Source organism: Electrophorus electricus, chromosome 21 (genome assembly GCF_041902795.1).
Source record: "Electrophorus electricus isolate QZ-2024a chromosome 21, ASM4190279v1, whole genome shotgun sequence".
Taxonomy (NCBI): Eukaryota; Metazoa; Chordata; class Actinopteri; order Gymnotiformes; family Gymnotidae; genus Electrophorus; species Electrophorus electricus.
In genome coordinates this window covers 4,802,375-4,819,592 of record NC_137517.1, presented here as the reverse complement: position 1 = coordinate 4,819,592, position 17,218 = coordinate 4,802,375, and the positions used below count along the sequence as shown (strand labels likewise).

The 17,218-nt window shown below is 42.7% G+C and overlaps 2 protein-coding genes across 2 annotated transcripts; both read right to left on the bottom strand.

The window, feature by feature from the left end:
* Positions 1-1,975: 1,975 nt before the first annotated feature.
* Positions 1,976-10,196, bottom strand: pip4k2ca (phosphatidylinositol-5-phosphate 4-kinase, type II, gamma a). Its single transcript, XM_026998649.3, has 10 exons — positions 9,331-10,196; positions 8,475-8,572; positions 8,049-8,145; positions 7,653-7,799; positions 5,779-5,925; positions 5,459-5,497; positions 5,239-5,352; positions 3,330-3,594; positions 3,012-3,115; positions 1,976-2,839 (listed from the first exon to the last, which is right to left on the bottom strand). The coding sequence occupies exons 1-10, from the start codon at positions 9,487-9,489 to the stop codon at positions 2,759-2,761; spliced, it is 1,251 nt and encodes a 416-aa protein (XP_026854450.2). The 5' UTR covers positions 9,490-10,196; the 3' UTR covers positions 1,976-2,758.
* Positions 10,197-10,609: 413 nt separating this feature from the next.
* On the bottom strand, positions 10,610-14,872 carry igfbp6b (insulin-like growth factor binding protein 6b). Its single transcript, XM_026998650.3, has 4 exons — positions 14,229-14,872; positions 13,245-13,279; positions 12,571-12,690; positions 10,610-12,212 (listed from the first exon to the last, which is right to left on the bottom strand). Exons 1-4 carry the CDS (start codon positions 14,596-14,598, stop codon positions 12,099-12,101), a joined length of 639 nt encoding a protein of 212 aa, XP_026854451.2. The 5' UTR covers positions 14,599-14,872; the 3' UTR covers positions 10,610-12,098.
* Between the last annotated feature and the right edge of the window lie 2,346 nt (positions 14,873-17,218).

Below are 17,218 nucleotides of genomic sequence, written 5' to 3'. Positions count from 1 at the left end.
TTGTACTGTCTGCAGACTACAGATGCCATGTGTCAGGTTATGAACGGATTACCTCAAGTAACTGTGTTTTCAGTAGAAGAAAAGGTTTGAGCACTGTGTTAACATGACAATTAAGTTCTAATTAAAGAAAAAAAAGTTCAGACGCACATATGCTATACACTGTTTAGCAAATGTTGCCTAATAATCATTCAAACAAGGAATGAAAACCTCCATCACCTGTGAGTCAACGCTGTAGTGGAAACTTCCAGCTGTAAGCATTTAGTGACGGTGCAGTGTTACTTTGTGAAAACTGATCCATGATTTAGTGGGAGAAAATGGATCAGTGAGAAAATGGGTTTGGATTCAAAAACAAGGCCTAAGACCAGAGTAAACATCATCGTGTCAGCAGAGAAAGACTACCTGCAAAGAGAAATTGCTGCTGGCAACGGCTGTAACTGTGGATGTGAACAAGCGAGGAATCAGTGTAAGATGCATGAGAAGCACTTCCTTTTCTGATCAATAAAGAAAATGATGATAGTATATTAAAGTAGTGTTAGGCAGACCTCAAGAATAGACAAGGACATTCAAAATACTTATAAACACTCCTTGTTGTCTATTTTTAAAAAATATTTCATCTTTTTTTTATGTTTTTGTTTTTATGTGTATGAATGAACATATAGGAAACAACACGAGCAATTCTTTTTGACTGCCAAAAAACAACAGAATGTAGGATATAATTCCTGTCATTTTTCTGTATGACAGGTATCAGGCTACTTTTAAAACAAAGTATAGCAATGATCCATCCAGTGGGACTGCAGCCAACGTGAATATGATTCATTTTAACAGGGTCAAAGAACATATTTAAAAATATACAAGTTTGTGTTTGCAGAAACTAGAATACACGTTGTTGCCTGCTGGGGTCTACAATTGTGGACCTTTTCTGCCTTTTTGGGGTAGTACCCCCCGGGGGTTGAACCTATGGTAAACATATAGGACAATGGCGGGAAATTCCAGTGCTGTAAAGGGGGGGTCGGAAGCCTGACGTACATTAAACCTCTCTAAGGAAGGTGGCCCTTTAACCTAGCCCTGCCTACACAGCCTGCTCTTTCCAGCACTCACTTAAAAGCGCAAGGGCTCCGAGGGCACCTAACGAATAACATTATAATGTGGTTTAAAACCGTTGATTAGCGTAACGCTACATATCTGGGTTTTCTCCCGGCTTTGAGTGCCTCTGCTCTTGTATTAGGGATATGATTTGACTACTCTCGCCGATTACACACTCATATGGATATCAGTTAACGATTCATCGATTTATATTAAGTGGCGCTGTCCAGCGTTCAGCATTTAACGGCTAACAAAATATTCAATTTTGCTCGGTAGCCACCGTGCCCCAGGTCTTCACGTCGCTGGACCGGTTTGGACATAACGCATTCGAAGTGATACTGGGAACTCTCAGAGGTCAGCACGAAACCGAAAGGTTGGTTTGTGTTGGCCGCGGTTCCCACTATTTACAGATGAATGTGAAGTTCATGGAGAGCAGGACGCTATGTTCCAGCCTCTCTTGTGCGGTTAGTCAGCATTTTGTTCGATTAGCCGGTTCCACTTTTCTCCCTCGCCTCTTCCTGCTGTCCCCCACCTATTGTTAGGACTGGGCACATCTTTTTGTTGGAGCAACAGGAAAACGTCTGTCAGCACAACTGGGGCTTCTGGAAGAGGCAAAGCGGATCCTGTCCGTGACCCCAAACATTTGTTAGGATGGACTTATCTGAGACCTAATAAATTAAACTCAAACTAAAGATATACTGAAACTGTTAAAAGAAAAGGCCATATGGTGTTTTGTGCGTTTCTGCTCAAAATAAGAATAAAGACTCAAAGGTTAAATATTTATGAGAAGGAAGTATTAGGTCTAGCTTTAAAGTTGTATGGAGAATTAACAACTGGTAACTGTCCTTTAACCCAACCCAACACCCCATAAAAAAACAACCCTCAAGACATGTTTTTGAAAATCTTTGAAAAATATATTTGGTCCAAACACTGATTTGAAATATAAATAAATGCAACAAGAAGGCAAGATTCAGTTTAGGCTTTAGGGGCCTCTAGATTATTTTCTAGGACTACAAAATTTCCTGTCATACTTAAAGCTCAATTACATAAAATAGCTAGAAAATATTTTGAACCTCATACTTTAGGCATTTATATAAGATTCAACTTTCAAAATATTGCTTTTTGCCCATCACCCCCCACCCTCCGACACCTAAAGCAAAGTCTAATCCAGATGCTAACGAATTACATTTGTTAACAATCACACAGCCTAGTGCAGCTTGAAGAGAGCCCAGCTGATAAAAGCAGTGCGCTACGAAGTATTCACACGCTATACATTTGTTCCGCTCGTGTTGATAAGCTAAAGCAGTTTCCCTTTCCATTCAGAGACGGAGAGAATGCTTGAGCTTTCATGGGGGGTGGCGTTATTGTGTGGAACTGCTACAGGTTTAGAGTCATATCTCTTCACATAAAGAACAGATTATGTAAATGTACCCTTTTTTTTACTCAGTGAGATATGATACTACTGCTATATGATGATTTCAGTCTCATCTTACCTTGTTTGCCAGTAAATATGTACATAATTTCTGAAACATTGGTCAAAATGTTAAAGCTCATCTTAATTTCTTGTTTTGGAGGTGTGCTTATGTAATCATGGAAGTTTTTGTAAATATATATACAAAACAATTAAGAGTATCAGAGGAACAAGTCCGATTCATGATGGGCAACGCACAACACGCTACGCAAATATGTTGGAAATAAAGTCACGGAATCGCTTCGCATATTGCTCAGGATGAACAGTGGATATCTCTGCCCCAGCCTGGCAAAAAAAAACAAAACAGGAACAATTAAATTAATTAGATTTTAGCCAAATCTATATTTCCATAAATAACATAAATTAGGGAGTAAAGGCCAAAATTTTTTTTTTTTAAATTGTGATTTAGATATAATTCCAAATTATTGGTGCTAAATGGCTCCTGTTGGCGATTTACCCCGTGCTTGACGGTTTTGGCAGCATGTGCTGCTTTCTTCTTGGTGTCGTACTGCGTCAACACGTCTATAAGGCCCATGAAGTACACCTCCCTCTGCGGCGCTCCTGCAAGCCAACCAGAAACAATGCACTTATTGTTCATTCTCTCCACAAGCTAGGGCCGTCGATGTCGATATATCATCACTTCATTTCTTTCCTCCTTTGACAAAGGTCCTTAAAAAAAAAACCTTATCAGCGTTTCACGATGACGGCCGCACGACGCCACATGTCACGAATGACGGATCAACTTCACCTCTCTTCACCTTTCCAAGGAACCAACCTGGAGCGCTTTTGACGGCATACACGTCCACGTAGGGCTCGAACTCGCCAGGACCCAGGGGCTTAAAGGAGTTCATGTAGCCGGCGATGCCCTCGGGGGATGTGCCGAAGGAGCCCACCTGTGGGGCGGGGGTCAGGCCATTCTCTGCCTCCCCTTCGTCCTCTCCACCAGGCTCCTCAGCATCCTCTTCCTCACGTTCCGCACGGGCAATGTCATGGATACCAAGCAGTAGGCTGTAGTCCATTATCTTTAGCTTCACTAGGAACTACAATGCCCAGACGTCACCAGACACACAGCAAGTGGGAGGGTATAATAATTTTATATGTTAAATGTCTTGTGCCCAGACTTGAATATATTGAAGTTCTCCAGACTTATGCATCTACTTACAGAAGACTGGAAACATCTTACAGTTAAGGCCAAATGCTTAAATACACACAGGATAAATATAAATCTCTCACAACACCACATACCAGATCACTATACATTTTATGTTTATTAGTGTATTTACTTCAATTCCATAAGAGAGATGTATTTCAGGTTTTTAATTAATATACCAGATGTTCTATGGCTCAGAAGTTTACATACTTTGTTAATATTTAGTGTCACTTCCTTTTAATTGCTTAACTTCAATCAAATCTACAGCCTTCCACAGGCTTCTCTCAATACTTTGCCTGGATTTTTGTCAATTCCTACTGACCGAACTGGTGTAATCAAGAGAGGTTTGTTTAGACATGCTTTTGCAGTTATGTTCACAATTTTCTATGCAATTCAGAAAGCTTTGTGCTGTCCAGTTCAACACTTCTATAGTGTTGTCTTTAAGCCATTGTCACATTTTAGGAGGTATTCTTAGGATCCTTGTCTTGTTACAAGACCCAGTCCAAGACTAAGTTTGACCTTTCAGTATTTCTAGATATTCCAGCCATCCGTTTTCAGAAGTGCGCCATTTCCTTTTCCAGCAAACTTGATTCAGATAGTGTGATGTTCTTTGGATTACACACCCTCACTAGTATTTCCTGCAAACCTTGCGCTGATCGTTATGGCCAAACTGTTAAACTGCATTTTCACCATACCAAAGAAAACTCTTCAAAAGGCTAGTTCTTTGTCTGGATTATCACTTTTGAACCATCCATGGGGCCTTTTTTAAATCCTGGTCTAGGAGTTGGGGCTTTTTCATGCCATGGTAATGAAAGACTCTCTTAACAGTGGATGTAGATACTCTTGTACCCGATACCTCCAATTCCTTTGCAGTTGTCTTGGGGTTCAGTTTAACATTTCAGACAAACATTCATTCAGTCCTGGCAATTTGTGACTCTTTGCTAAACAATGTAGTGTGTATGGTACCAAGAATTTTATATTGGCATACAATTCATGCAGATGCCCACGGTACCATCTGTTGATTGGAAATTGCTCGTAAATTAGAACCAGACTTATGGAGGGCCACAATGTTAATTATTTTCTGAGATCATATCTGAGCTGCTTGAACTTCCCCCATAGTGTCATGGCCTAAAGGCTCTTAAATATAGCCACAGGTGCACTTCTGACAATGATCCCAGCACAAGGGCGTAGAACGCATGACACGATTTATTTCTGCAATTCTCCAGATCCTTAATGACAGTTTGGTACATGTAAACGTTTGACCCACTGGAAATCTGATGTAGTGAATTAAAGCTGAACTAAATCTCTCTCTTCAATCGTTTTAAAATTACTTTGGATATGAAAAAAGTAGATGCCCTGACTGACTTTCCGAAAGCAATGTATGGCAACATGAAATGTGAAGCTGTTTGAATATTTTCAGCCTGTGTGTATATAGGGTTTCGGCCTCGACTATAAATAAAGTATGAATGGACGCTGATGATAAAGTTATGAGTTCAAACTATGTGCTATGGTTTAAATCACTGTCCACTTTTACCTCCACATCCCTGTTAAGCTTCTCCATCATTTTCTCTTTGTCATCCTCCGTCACATACACCTTCTGCATGTTGTTCCTAAAATCCACATCCTTAAAGGTGGGCAATTCTTTCACCTGCCATCACCAGACAGAAAAGGAATTACAGGAGGATCAAACAGATTCCATGAAAAACACTGTAGCCCATTAAATAATGAATCAGAAAAGGGGGGAAATCTCATACCTTCTCCTTATCACTGGCCTCACGGGATACTAAGGAACCCTGCATAAAATTAAACCATTTCAAAAGTTTCAAGAATCTGCCTGTGCTTTAACAAAGAGGCAAGGTGATCAAGGTGTCGGACTGGTTGAACAAAACACCCTCTTCTGGCAATTTAACACAATTTAACACGAAGAATGCAGCTGCAATGATGTAGAAACTGTAGTAGCCCAATCTTTGATAAGGTCTTGCATTACTGCATGTTTAAGTGACGGAAACTTAACAAAAGTGGAAGCTGAACATCTCCGTCACACCTGTTGTGCTTCAGCTCTTGGGCATCTCACCTTAAGGTCATACTTCCTGTGCACGACCAGCCGGTGGCTAAACATGTTCCTCATGACAATGAGGTAGGTATCCTCGCTCTCCACGCTCACACGGTACATGCCCAGGAACTGGGGGAGGAGGGTACTGCCATGACACTTCACTATGTGCTGCAAGAGAATGGAAATGCCCGTCAGTCGCAACCCATCCGGAGCAGGCACCTGGGCAGGATAGCTAATGTCTCCCATAACATCCTCAGCTCCAAGAAACACCAATACCAAACACTGATTCAGAGCAGAAGAAATAAACACAGACTTTTTGCAGCAGTTCGTCTAATAATTGATAAGATTTTTCATCAAATCTTGGATATGAAGTTTGTAACTAACAAGTTTATATGTCGTTGATTTTACATGGATAATGCAATGTTTTATACATGCAGTATAACAAAACCTATTCAACTAGTACAATATGTTACATAACTTTCAAAACAAGGTCATAGCCACCTATAGGATTAACAAATTGCACAATTTCTTCATTGCTCGTGTACCCAATTGTTTTGCGGGTAAAGACGTTGCGTTATTCTTCAACAGCACTGTGTGTCTTGTTGTAATACACTAATCTGACCATGAACCGAGTTTAAATTTTCAGTTGATTAAAAGGTGCATGCTAAAATGCAGGAAAACAAAAAACAAAACAAAACAAACAAACACTTCAACGCGGCTTGCAAGTCCAAACGTCTGTTTGTGATGGGGCAAACACGCAGAAAATTTGCACAAATTCCTGGGTGTGTGTGAGCCCAAGCCCCCGGGGACCCGAACAGAAGCTGGAAGCCCACTAAACAGAGCAGCAGAGCAGCCGTTCTGATAAAGGTCTGATTGTTCGGGCCATGGTGGAGTCAGGCAAATCCCGCCCACACACCTCCCAGGACATGCCAGTGCTCTATGAAATAACGCCTGATTTAGCCTTCTTCAGATATTCTCTTGTCTACAGCTACATAGTGGGGTGGACCACAGTATTACTGTGACTGGGTTAATTTAACCACACCCACATCCTCCACACACTAACATATTGTGATTCAACACGCTTCAACATTAGGAGTTCAGGCCAACCAATATAACACATTTGCATTACATCACATGAGCCAAGAGTAAACAGACACAGATTAAAGAAAGGCATTTGCCTGCATCTGGACAGGGAGCAGGAATACAAACATGGTCTGGCTGGTGTCTAACAGAGGTAATGCACAACATAAACCATTGTCCTATATTTCTTCATCGGAGGCTAGAAGCAGACTAAAAATAGAAGAATGGCCAATTTAGGCCCAAGTGATTTTCAAGATACAGGCCCCAGCTTAGGGTGAGATAGCTGTGCAAATCAGTAAACTGGAAATCATTTTACAGATCCTGTGTCAACTTTGTCAGCGACGTGTGTGACAAACGCGCTTGCTGGCAAAGGGGTTTTGATTTCGGGAACAAAGATCGAGGTGAACGCTCAAAACCACAGAAGCATTAAAACAATTTAATATGAACCCATTAATAATAACAACCTGTTATTTAATATCTACACCTGTCATTGCCACAAAATCTATTTATGATACGTGGGCCAAATTATGAGGGCTACTGATTCGAACATCGATTCAGCTAGTTGCACAAGCCAGCTGTGTAGAAACTGTCTGAATGCAGTGGCTGCAGACAGTAGATCTGAGGTAGTAGCAGAGCTACCTGGTGATATTCAGACAGTAGATCTGAGGTAGTAGCAGAGCTACCTGGTGATATTCAGACAGCAGATCTGAGGTAGTAACAGAGCTACCTGGTGATATTCAGACAGCAGATCTGAGGTAGTAACAGAGCTACCTGGTGATATTCAGACAGCAGATCTGAGGTAGTAACAGAGCTACCTGGTGATATTCAGACAGGATGCTGTGCATGTCGGCCACGTCCTCACTGGAGATCTGTTTCACCACCAGTGTCCGGTCATACGAGGTAAAGAGGAGACCCTCCCCCCGTCCTTCGCCCTTTACAGGAGGACTGCGGGTCAGGGAGACCTAAGGGATCAAACACCACCACACAAAAACACCCCTCAAATCAGCTTCACAGTGTTTGAACATTTAAACATTTTTTAAACTATTAAAAACCAGACTGAATGCATAACAAATAATTCCACTGGGGTGCTCAGTGAACTCAGTGCAGATGATCACTAGTGCTGGGATGGTTTTACTTGGGCCCCAGTTGATTCATCTACAGTAAATGGCATGGCATTCCAAGTGTACCCTTACAGACAATCCCAGTCATACCTGGTAATCCAGATCCTCAATGCCAAATCGCTCTCGCAGGTTCCTAAAGACCTGGGGGCAATACTCTTTGAATTTGAAATGCCCAGGAAGATTCTCTCTGTAAGGAGAAAGTCTGGTCACTTCACTCATCACCCATTTAGTCTCTCGGTACGTTGTTACTACCAGACACCAGTGGAACTACTTACTCATGTTTTTTAGCTACTTATTTCCAAGTGAATGCTACAGCTCCAGTTATAATACTGTCTGACATTGACGTTTCTAAATTGATCATGATTAGCAAGATACAAACAAAAACAAACCAAACAGATTTGATTTTTTCATAAAACGGTTATCAGTAGGCCTACCAATGTGATAAGTGATTTACAGATAAACTGCCGAGATGGAAACATTTCCTGACGCTTCTATTAGGCTGTGGGATATTCTTACTTGTTAAAGAGATGGTTGTTGACTTTGATTTTAGTGTTGGCTTTAAAGTCATCAGGGAGGAGCATAACTGGAACTGGAACCTGGTTTAGATCATTTATCTGATGAGATAAACACACGTATTGTACCAAGTTACGCTTTATTCAAATACACGTTAGCACAAGTCGTAACGGTAAGGGGACTTATGGAAATCAGCACATAAATACGAAGAGCACAATGGAAGCGGATATAGTGATAAGACTAGTTGAGTGCTAGTAAAAGCACCTTTCATTTATATGAGCTAAAGAGTAGCATCAGTTATTTAAGACATCGGGTACACAGTCGATTTCAAACAAAATTCAATCGCGCAAACGTTAGCACTGTAGCTATGCAGCTAACAGCAACGTGGATCTGAAACATACGTCAGGAAGATCATATTTTTATGATGCATCTGATATGTGGGTCTACTGCATGCTCAGACGACTTTGTAAGCTTCTTACAGTACATGAACTAGTAGTATGCGTATCGTTTAGATAAACACATTTTATATAAATGAGGTCACTGGTACACGCTATGAATTTCACTGTCGGAGTACAACCTGCCTTTGCAGCCGCCCTTAGCGCGGGGGAGGTAAATGTAGCAGCAACTGTTGCGGTCGTAAAGGCCGTTTGTGGTGGATTTACATCCAGCCAGCTACAAATAAACACCGTTTGTGAAGCGATGCCACATCCTACGGGATCAGTGTTGCAAGCTAACTCGTTAAAGGACGCCGTGTAGCCATAGCTCCGGCCGTGGCTCGCTAACTGCTAGCCGAAAACACTGGGAGTCGCCTTAGGAAGTTTTTTTTTTTTTTAATTAAAAAAGAAACCGCAGGACCTACCGAGTGATTTACACCCCACATAAAGACGCTGAGCACCGGATCGCTGGCCCGGAAGACCTTCACCTTCTGCTGGACAAAATGCTTCTTTTTCGTTTTGGTTTTCGGGGCCAGCATGACCATGGGCACGGAGGCGCTGCCTGGGTGAGTGAGGGAGGCCATGGTGCAACTCGGCCGTCCGGGGTGTGTGAGGCTTGAGCGCCGCGCTACTCTTCCTGCTCCGCGCCTCAGCTGTCAATCAATGGTCGAGCAAAGCGAACGGGCGTGATCCTTTTATTTTGTTGCTGTTTTCCCGATTCTTCGCGCCTGCTTCAGTATTGCCCGGAAAGCCCAAGTACACAAATATCCCGCCCCCATTCCAGAATTATTATTTTTTAAATGTTGTATGACAGCTCAGTGAGAAAATCGCCAAGAATGTCTTCAGCAATTTCACCTGAAGGATCGTCAGCATGGCGCTTAGATAGACAGGCGAGGGGACCAATGAGGAGCCTCATCCTTAGATCACGTGACTAATATAGGCGGGACCTGTAGGTAGCTCTGTCTTCTGTCAGGCAGCCGCGGAAGCGTTGTGTTCCGTCGGATTCTGGCCCCAGCAACAACTGGCGCTGCGTTCAGTTTCAACCACATTTTCAGATTCACAGTATAGGAAAAGTCAATGAAAATATATTTGACGTTATGTGGCATGACTGTCGGTCTGTACGATAAGTTACACTCCGTAACTTAACCAGTCACTGTGTATAAAAATTCGTAAAATGTCTGTCAAGCAGCCGGAGTATTTCTGGACATGGCGGATTCAAACATATCCTGTAATGTGCAGTGACATTTACGTGTCTCTGTCTGCTCTTTCACGCATAACCTGTATTTAACCATTTACTCTTGGATACATTCCATAAATCACTGTTTTCTGTTACGTTGGAAACAAGACTGTCCTTGGTGTGGTGCCTTTTAGGTATATTAGGTATAATGAGGTGTCAAATGTTGCTGACTTGGGGATCATGCAGTGGGAACACATCAAAATATTTTAGTATTCTTATGAGAGAATCCAACAAATTCTGTATTCTTTAGCACCCTGTTATTATATTTAAATTTGCTTAGAGCATTAATGACTGAATGGTTTATACAGTAGAACTATTTTTAAAAATCATCATTTTCTTAGTTTGCAGAGCACATCTGATTGGTTGCACACTTCTGTAGCGTCACTATTTCTCATAAAGATCTGATATGATATATTGTTTTGAATGTTTGTGAATTATTGGTCACATAGAGCATACATTTGCAGGAATTGCCACAAAAATAATTTTTAATGTTTCTTTTCAATCAGTTTTAGTGACGTTGAGGTACACAGTATATAGGCATCTTACATTTAGTTCCTTTCAATTAGAAGCTCCAAAATGAATAATAGTACATTGTCATTTATAACATTGACATGGTTGTGCTTTTCTCCATATTGTTTCATTTTATTTATTTTTCTTTGTTAGACCGCTTGTAATTTGCATTTTTGCAAAGTCTACTTTGCAAGGACCTGGAACCACCACTGGCACATACACTGATACAACAAAATAATGAATTATGTTTTTTTTGTTTGTTTGTTTTTTAAAGCACTATCATATTTGTTTTCTCTATGCATTCACAAATTAGAAAATATTACCAGACTTTGAAACGAAAATCTTAAATGCGTCATTTGAACAAAATTCGAAATATTTTAAATCAAGCATTATTGTAGTACATTTCAATTTTGAATATTCAACATAAATAGTAAACATCATGAAATAATGTAATATTGAAAAAAACATGTACAGCAGTATATATCTTAAGGGTGTATTTAAATATGTGTTTTTGTTTCGCTTTTTCATAAATGTGACATTAAAGCATGGTGTTCTCTTTTTTCATGAAATAAAATAGGTTCTGTGTCTTGACAATGAGAAAAAGCTGACAATATAAAAATACATGGTATTGTAGATCATTAAATAAAATTTATATATAAAATATCATATTGAAGTATATAAAAATATGCCTTCTCAGAAAGAGTAACAGCCATCAGCTCTTATGAACCTGTCACCCCATGGCATTATATACCACAAATAAATGCATTTATGTACAAACAATCTACTATGTATATTAGCGGTCAGAGTGTCACTTTGACACAAAAGAAAGGACTGAATGCATTCCTAAATCATTCCTAAATCATGTGCACACAGGATATTGTGTCAATGTCGTGATTACATGACAACAAGTACAGTTCAGAAGTATGCATTGCTTCAAGGAAATATAGTAATACTCCAGAATAAATTAGATGGAAAGGTATATTTTCTTTTCATATGTCTAGTTTAGTCAGTGTATCTTTGGAGAGAGGGAGAGGGGATGGTGGGGAAGGTTAAACGCAACACGGAAAAAGCACACTGGCATAGCGGCCTATGGAGAAAGACACAAGACGCAGGCAGTGGTGGATATTTTGAAGAGAAAGTGACTCTACTATGGGGCCAGGGACTGAACTCTCAGTTTGAAGTGACCTAGTTTATTACACACAGAAATGATTGAGCAGTTATTGGCTTTGTGCTTATGGCAGTGAATGAACCTTCAGTTTAGTGGCGGAGCTCTGGCGCGGGGTGGGGTGGGGTGGGGTGATTGGTTCCTCCTATGAAGTGGTCTATCCCTGGAGTCTCCTGACCAGGCAGTGTCTAGCGCAAGCTAATTGTCATCCCCTCTTCCTAGGTGCCTCTCCTCTTCCTCTTCTTCCTCCTGGCTCAGAGTCGTGGGGCTGCAGGCCGCCCTCACTCGCCGTCGCACGGTAACGCGCCGTCCTCGCCAGCACGTGTCGCCACGGCAACGCCGAGCTCATCCACACACCAGCAGTGGCCGCGCTGCATGCCTTTGGAGGACCGACACTGCCGAACACAGGGACGAGAAGGTTGCTAAAACCACAGCGCACCATACGGTGTCTGGGAATGTGGTCAACGTCATGAGGTGGAACTGGACATTAGGGCAACATTTTATGGCTTTATAAGGCAGTTTAATTAGTTTGAACTCTTGTGTTTTTCCATTTTGGTCCCCTGTCTGTTTTTAGTCAGGGTGATCTTTCTTTCATTGTACCAAAGTCATTAAGTAGCATGGCTGCTAATTTACTTTCAGCTCATTTTCCCCCCCCAGCCACGTTGCACTGGGAAATCATGACTTTATCCCTCCAAACAGACTTCAGTGCGAGGCAGTAAAGGATAGTCTGAAACCCCCACGAGGCACCTGTACCTGCTTTTTCCTGTAGTAGCCGCGCGTGTCGCAGTTGGGGATGTAGATGTCACGGTCAGACTGGAAGACAGTGAGCTCGAGTCCCCGCAACATGGCATTGAGTAGCTTCCGGCACGGAGCCTGGGGAGGAAATGAAAACGGCAGGGGGTTGAATTTTGGGGGAGGGGGGTGAGAAGCCACTCGCTGAACTTTACTGATCAAGAACGTGGATAAGGACGGCTTGGATATCAGTGTGATGAGGTATGACGGTGCGGTCTGTAGCAGGGCACGTGTCATGCACACCGGGGAGCCAGTCGTACTCTGGCCCACATACACTGACGCTGCTGAGTTTGTTCGAGGTTCGTAGGTAAAACAGCTGTTTCTACTTTGCTGATAACAGTTGAAAAAGGGGTCAGATTGAACATGAAATTCTTTGGACATCCACGCGTGATGACTCATGGAAAATGTACGGCTTTCGGTCGTCAGCAAAGAGCACAGAACTGTCCTGCTCACTCAGCGCCACTATTTGTGATGTTCATATGATTTTAGGGGGCATTTTAATAGGTGAATTGCTGGGGCTGGACGAGACTGCCCATGCAAACACGATAGGTCACTAATGAAAGGGTGGAAAATAGAATGAACAGTAATAATTGCTTAGCTTTTCTATAAGTTAAATAGGAAATGAGAAGACAAACCTTATCTATTTCACCACTGTGTGAAGGATGGGGACCTGGAAATACAACAAGATAATAGTGAATCACATGTAATTACAAGTTTGTGTAATATATGTAATTGTGAACTACAGAATGTGTTGTTCTTTATTGTTTGCATGTTTATGTTAAGGTGAATGCACACCTCAGGTGGATGACATTATTATCCCATTCTCAGACATGTTATTGCGCTTGGCTTAGCCGCAGTAACTCTTCATGAGCAGTAGATGGAGATGTCCGCTATATGAATCAGCACCGTCAGAATGTGTGTGACACTGACATGTACTCCAGAGAACACGCGCGCGCGGGCGCGCGCGCGTTCCTTTTCTTTGAATTTCAATTTTCTCACTCAAGCAAGCACTGCTGCACTCCTGCGAAAGCGCACACATATGCTCGCGGTAGACACGCCGTCTCTTATCTTACGCGCACACCAACAAACACGCACGTGCACACACGCGTGTAGACGTGCACGCGTACACAATGACAGCAAACGATCCGTTAACCGTCCACACAAATAAACCACGCGAAAGCCTAAAGACCCAGAAATGCTTCCACACCGCAGAGGTATTTATTGCCATTGCATGCACGCCCGCAGCTATTCCCGGCGTTTTATGCGCCTGCCCTTCGTCCACTAACATTTCTGTCATCCTGCCGGCCCCGTGATACTGACACTGCAGCATAGTGACCGAGGCGAGCTCTCGCCAGTGCATCCTTGGAAGCTGAAACGCGAGCCGCTAAGATTTGCTGGAGCACTTAAGGCAGATTATGCCTGTCACTCTCCCTGGCAGGATGATACAGCAAAGGAGAGCGGTGCTGCACCAATGTGCACTCTCTCTCTCTCTCTCTCTCTCTCTCTCTCTCTCTCTCTCTCCCTCTCTCTCTCTCTCTCTCTCTCTCTCACCGGCCAAGGAACCTGTGGTGCTCTGGCGGTGATTTTTGTGAAGGCGGCCCGGGTGGCTGAGGGCTTACCTGCGAGGTGGGGTCTCTCCGTGGGACTTGCCCTGCTGTGCTTGATGCAGAAGCCCCTGCCCTGCAGCAGTGCCTGGAGGGGGCTGTGCTCGCGCGGCGGAGGCATGCAGCGTAGGCCCTTGGCACAGCCGAGGGTGTACACCCCGCAGGGCTCCCCCAGCGCCAGGGCGGCCGTGCTGGCCGAGGACCCCCCTGCGTGCTCCCGAGAGGCCCGGCCCGCGCCCATTGGGTCCTTGCAGGATGGGCAGACCTTGTGGGGGCCCAAGCGGTTGGCCAGAGTCCAGCTTCCACAGTGGGTGATGAGCAACAGGACAATGGTCATCAAGTTCGAGAGGGAAGGCATCTTGCGTTCCTGTCTCAGGTTGTCCATGTTCCCTCTCCTGTTGTACGTGGCTGATGCTATTTCTGGAGGTCCGTCTCCGTTCTTCCCCCCCCACCTCTCTGTGCTCTTTGCCTGTTCCTTAGCTTTGCTTGGTGCTCAGCCTGCTCAGTTGCACAGCGGCCAGGAGTCCCACCGCAGTGCCGGAGGATACGATCCGAGAACGAGGGAGAGACGCAGCAAGCAGCAGCTTTTAAAGATCTGAAAGGCGGTGATAGAGAGAGCGAGAGGGAGAGAGCACAGTTATGACACCTTCAGGGGCTGGGACTGAGTGAGAGAGAGAGAGAGAGCGAGAGAGAGAGAGAGAGAGAGAAGGAGAGGGAAAGAAAGAGAAAAAGAGAAAGAGTGAGAGGAAGAGAAAGAGAGAGAGAGCGGGCGAGCGAGAGAAAGACAGAATGAGAAAGGAAAGGAGGGAGGGAAAGAGAGAAGGGGGTAGGAGAGAGAGATTATTTTTCCTTTCAGAAATTATCAAGCTCTGTTCCAGCTTTTCTTCACCCGGTACTGGATCTGGGCAACTCTCCTCTGCATGAAATACATAGTCAGTTTATGTTAAGCAGGTCAAAATCCATGCAATATATACTTTCTCTGCATCAAACATGAAAATGTCAGACCAGTCTGGCAATGTTTGCCATGGTAACACAATAAGGAACAGGATTGAGTTTCCACAGTCCCTCTCTCACAGTTATGAATTTCCCCACTACGGTTGTGAGCTCAGGGCACATTTAGAATGGATCACTAAAAGATACAAATAAAGGAAACATTGTACTTCTAAGTACCTTACACTGTAAATACATTCATATATACTGTAAATATATTACAGTCACATTGTATTTATAGAAACACTGATATCTGAACTCAATCTGAACTAAATCCAAACTGAAAACCAATCACTTGGGTATTGTAATAAGGCAGTAATTCATACGGTACTAAATCATGGTTTGAACCATCCAACAAACAGACTTGAATGAGATGAGAACAGGCAACTACACTACTAATTCTTCAGGCATTTCTACTTTTTTTTTAGTTTGGTTCAGTTATCCTTCTAGATCAAACTCTTCATTAATTAGTACATTTTATATCCTATAAACATCTAGGATGTTCATGGTTGGATGCACAACATACAACATATAGCTGAGCATACTGTCACCAATGCAGTGTATAAACTACAGCTTTGCGATTTAAAAGAAGGAACATGTTACACTAACCATTTGTTAGCGAGAATGCCATAAAGTAGACAGGTGTGAGCTAATGTGGCATCTGAGAACATGGGGCAAGGGCAGGATACAGCTGGGTAGCTTTTTGTCCCCCAAATATTTATCCCAGTGAAGGCAGCATCTGATTAATTAGCATCTGATTGCAGGCAGTGTATTCTCCAGAATAATCACAAGACCATCGGTTCTAGCAACTAATTATGCAATCCATCTAACCGGTCAGCCATTTCAACCTGCTTTCCAGGAGAGATTTCCTAACATTTTCATTCAACGTAAACACCTCTTGACCTACACCTCGAATGAGATATGCTGCATTTCACCTATCACTAGTCATATGTGAATATGTGAATGAAAATGGCCACATTATGCATAGTGCGATGCACAACACACAATCTGTGGACTGATACATTATAATGTCTGCTTCTGGATTTGGAAACAGGTGTGCTACAGTATGAAAAGTGCATCTTTCATGCTACCATATGAAGAGAAGCCAAACTAAAGCTGTGAACCACGGCATCTAAGGCAGGTACACCATATGGTTTCGGATCACCATCAGCTAGGAGGGTCTTGTGAGGACGAACCTTGTTTATTTGCTTTTGTCATGAAGCAAAAGGAGATTTTACCATTTCAACGACAAGCTGGTACAAGGGAAGCGAACAGGATTTTAGATGTTTATCGACGTATAGTTCGATGTTTATCAATGGCCTAGTTGTTGTGCTGTACAGCAAGGCACCACAGACAACTCAGTGGAACGTTTGGTTTCAGTTGAACAGCTGTGACTATCCTGATATGATTCCTAAAACTCAGGAATTCCAGAATCCCTCCAAGCTGTCTCTCTTTTATTTGCTAGGTTGTCATCACCTGAATAGTGACCTTCCTAGAGATGTTTAATCTTAGCAAAAGTTGCCAAAATCACCTGTTGTTCCCACCTAAAGCCAAGCCTGGACCCAGGCTCTTTTTCAAACTTGCCTTGCGGCACTTTGCTTGCAGGGATGCAGCAGGACAATTTCAGTCCTCCTCTCAAAATTACCCTTCAGTTTATCTTTTAACTAATGTGTACACTAGCAACCATGAACCCCACATAGCCTTGACATAGTCACTTGGCACATTGAACTGGATCTTAGTAGTCTTTTTTTTTCATCCCACAGATTTATATCACAGCATATCCAACAGGTGCGCTTTCAGCTTCAAGTCTTGCCATCTTACTATTTCGGTGATTTTCACTTTAGTTAATACCAGAGTTTCTACTAATCAGTTTTCATAGTGGAATCAACGCAAAAACACCTAAACTTTTATGCACGTAGGATAACTGATCAGTAGACATCCATACTATAAAACGAATAAAAGGCAACTAAACAGCGATGGCTATAAGGGTAAATTTGGTCCCATAAGCGCTTGAT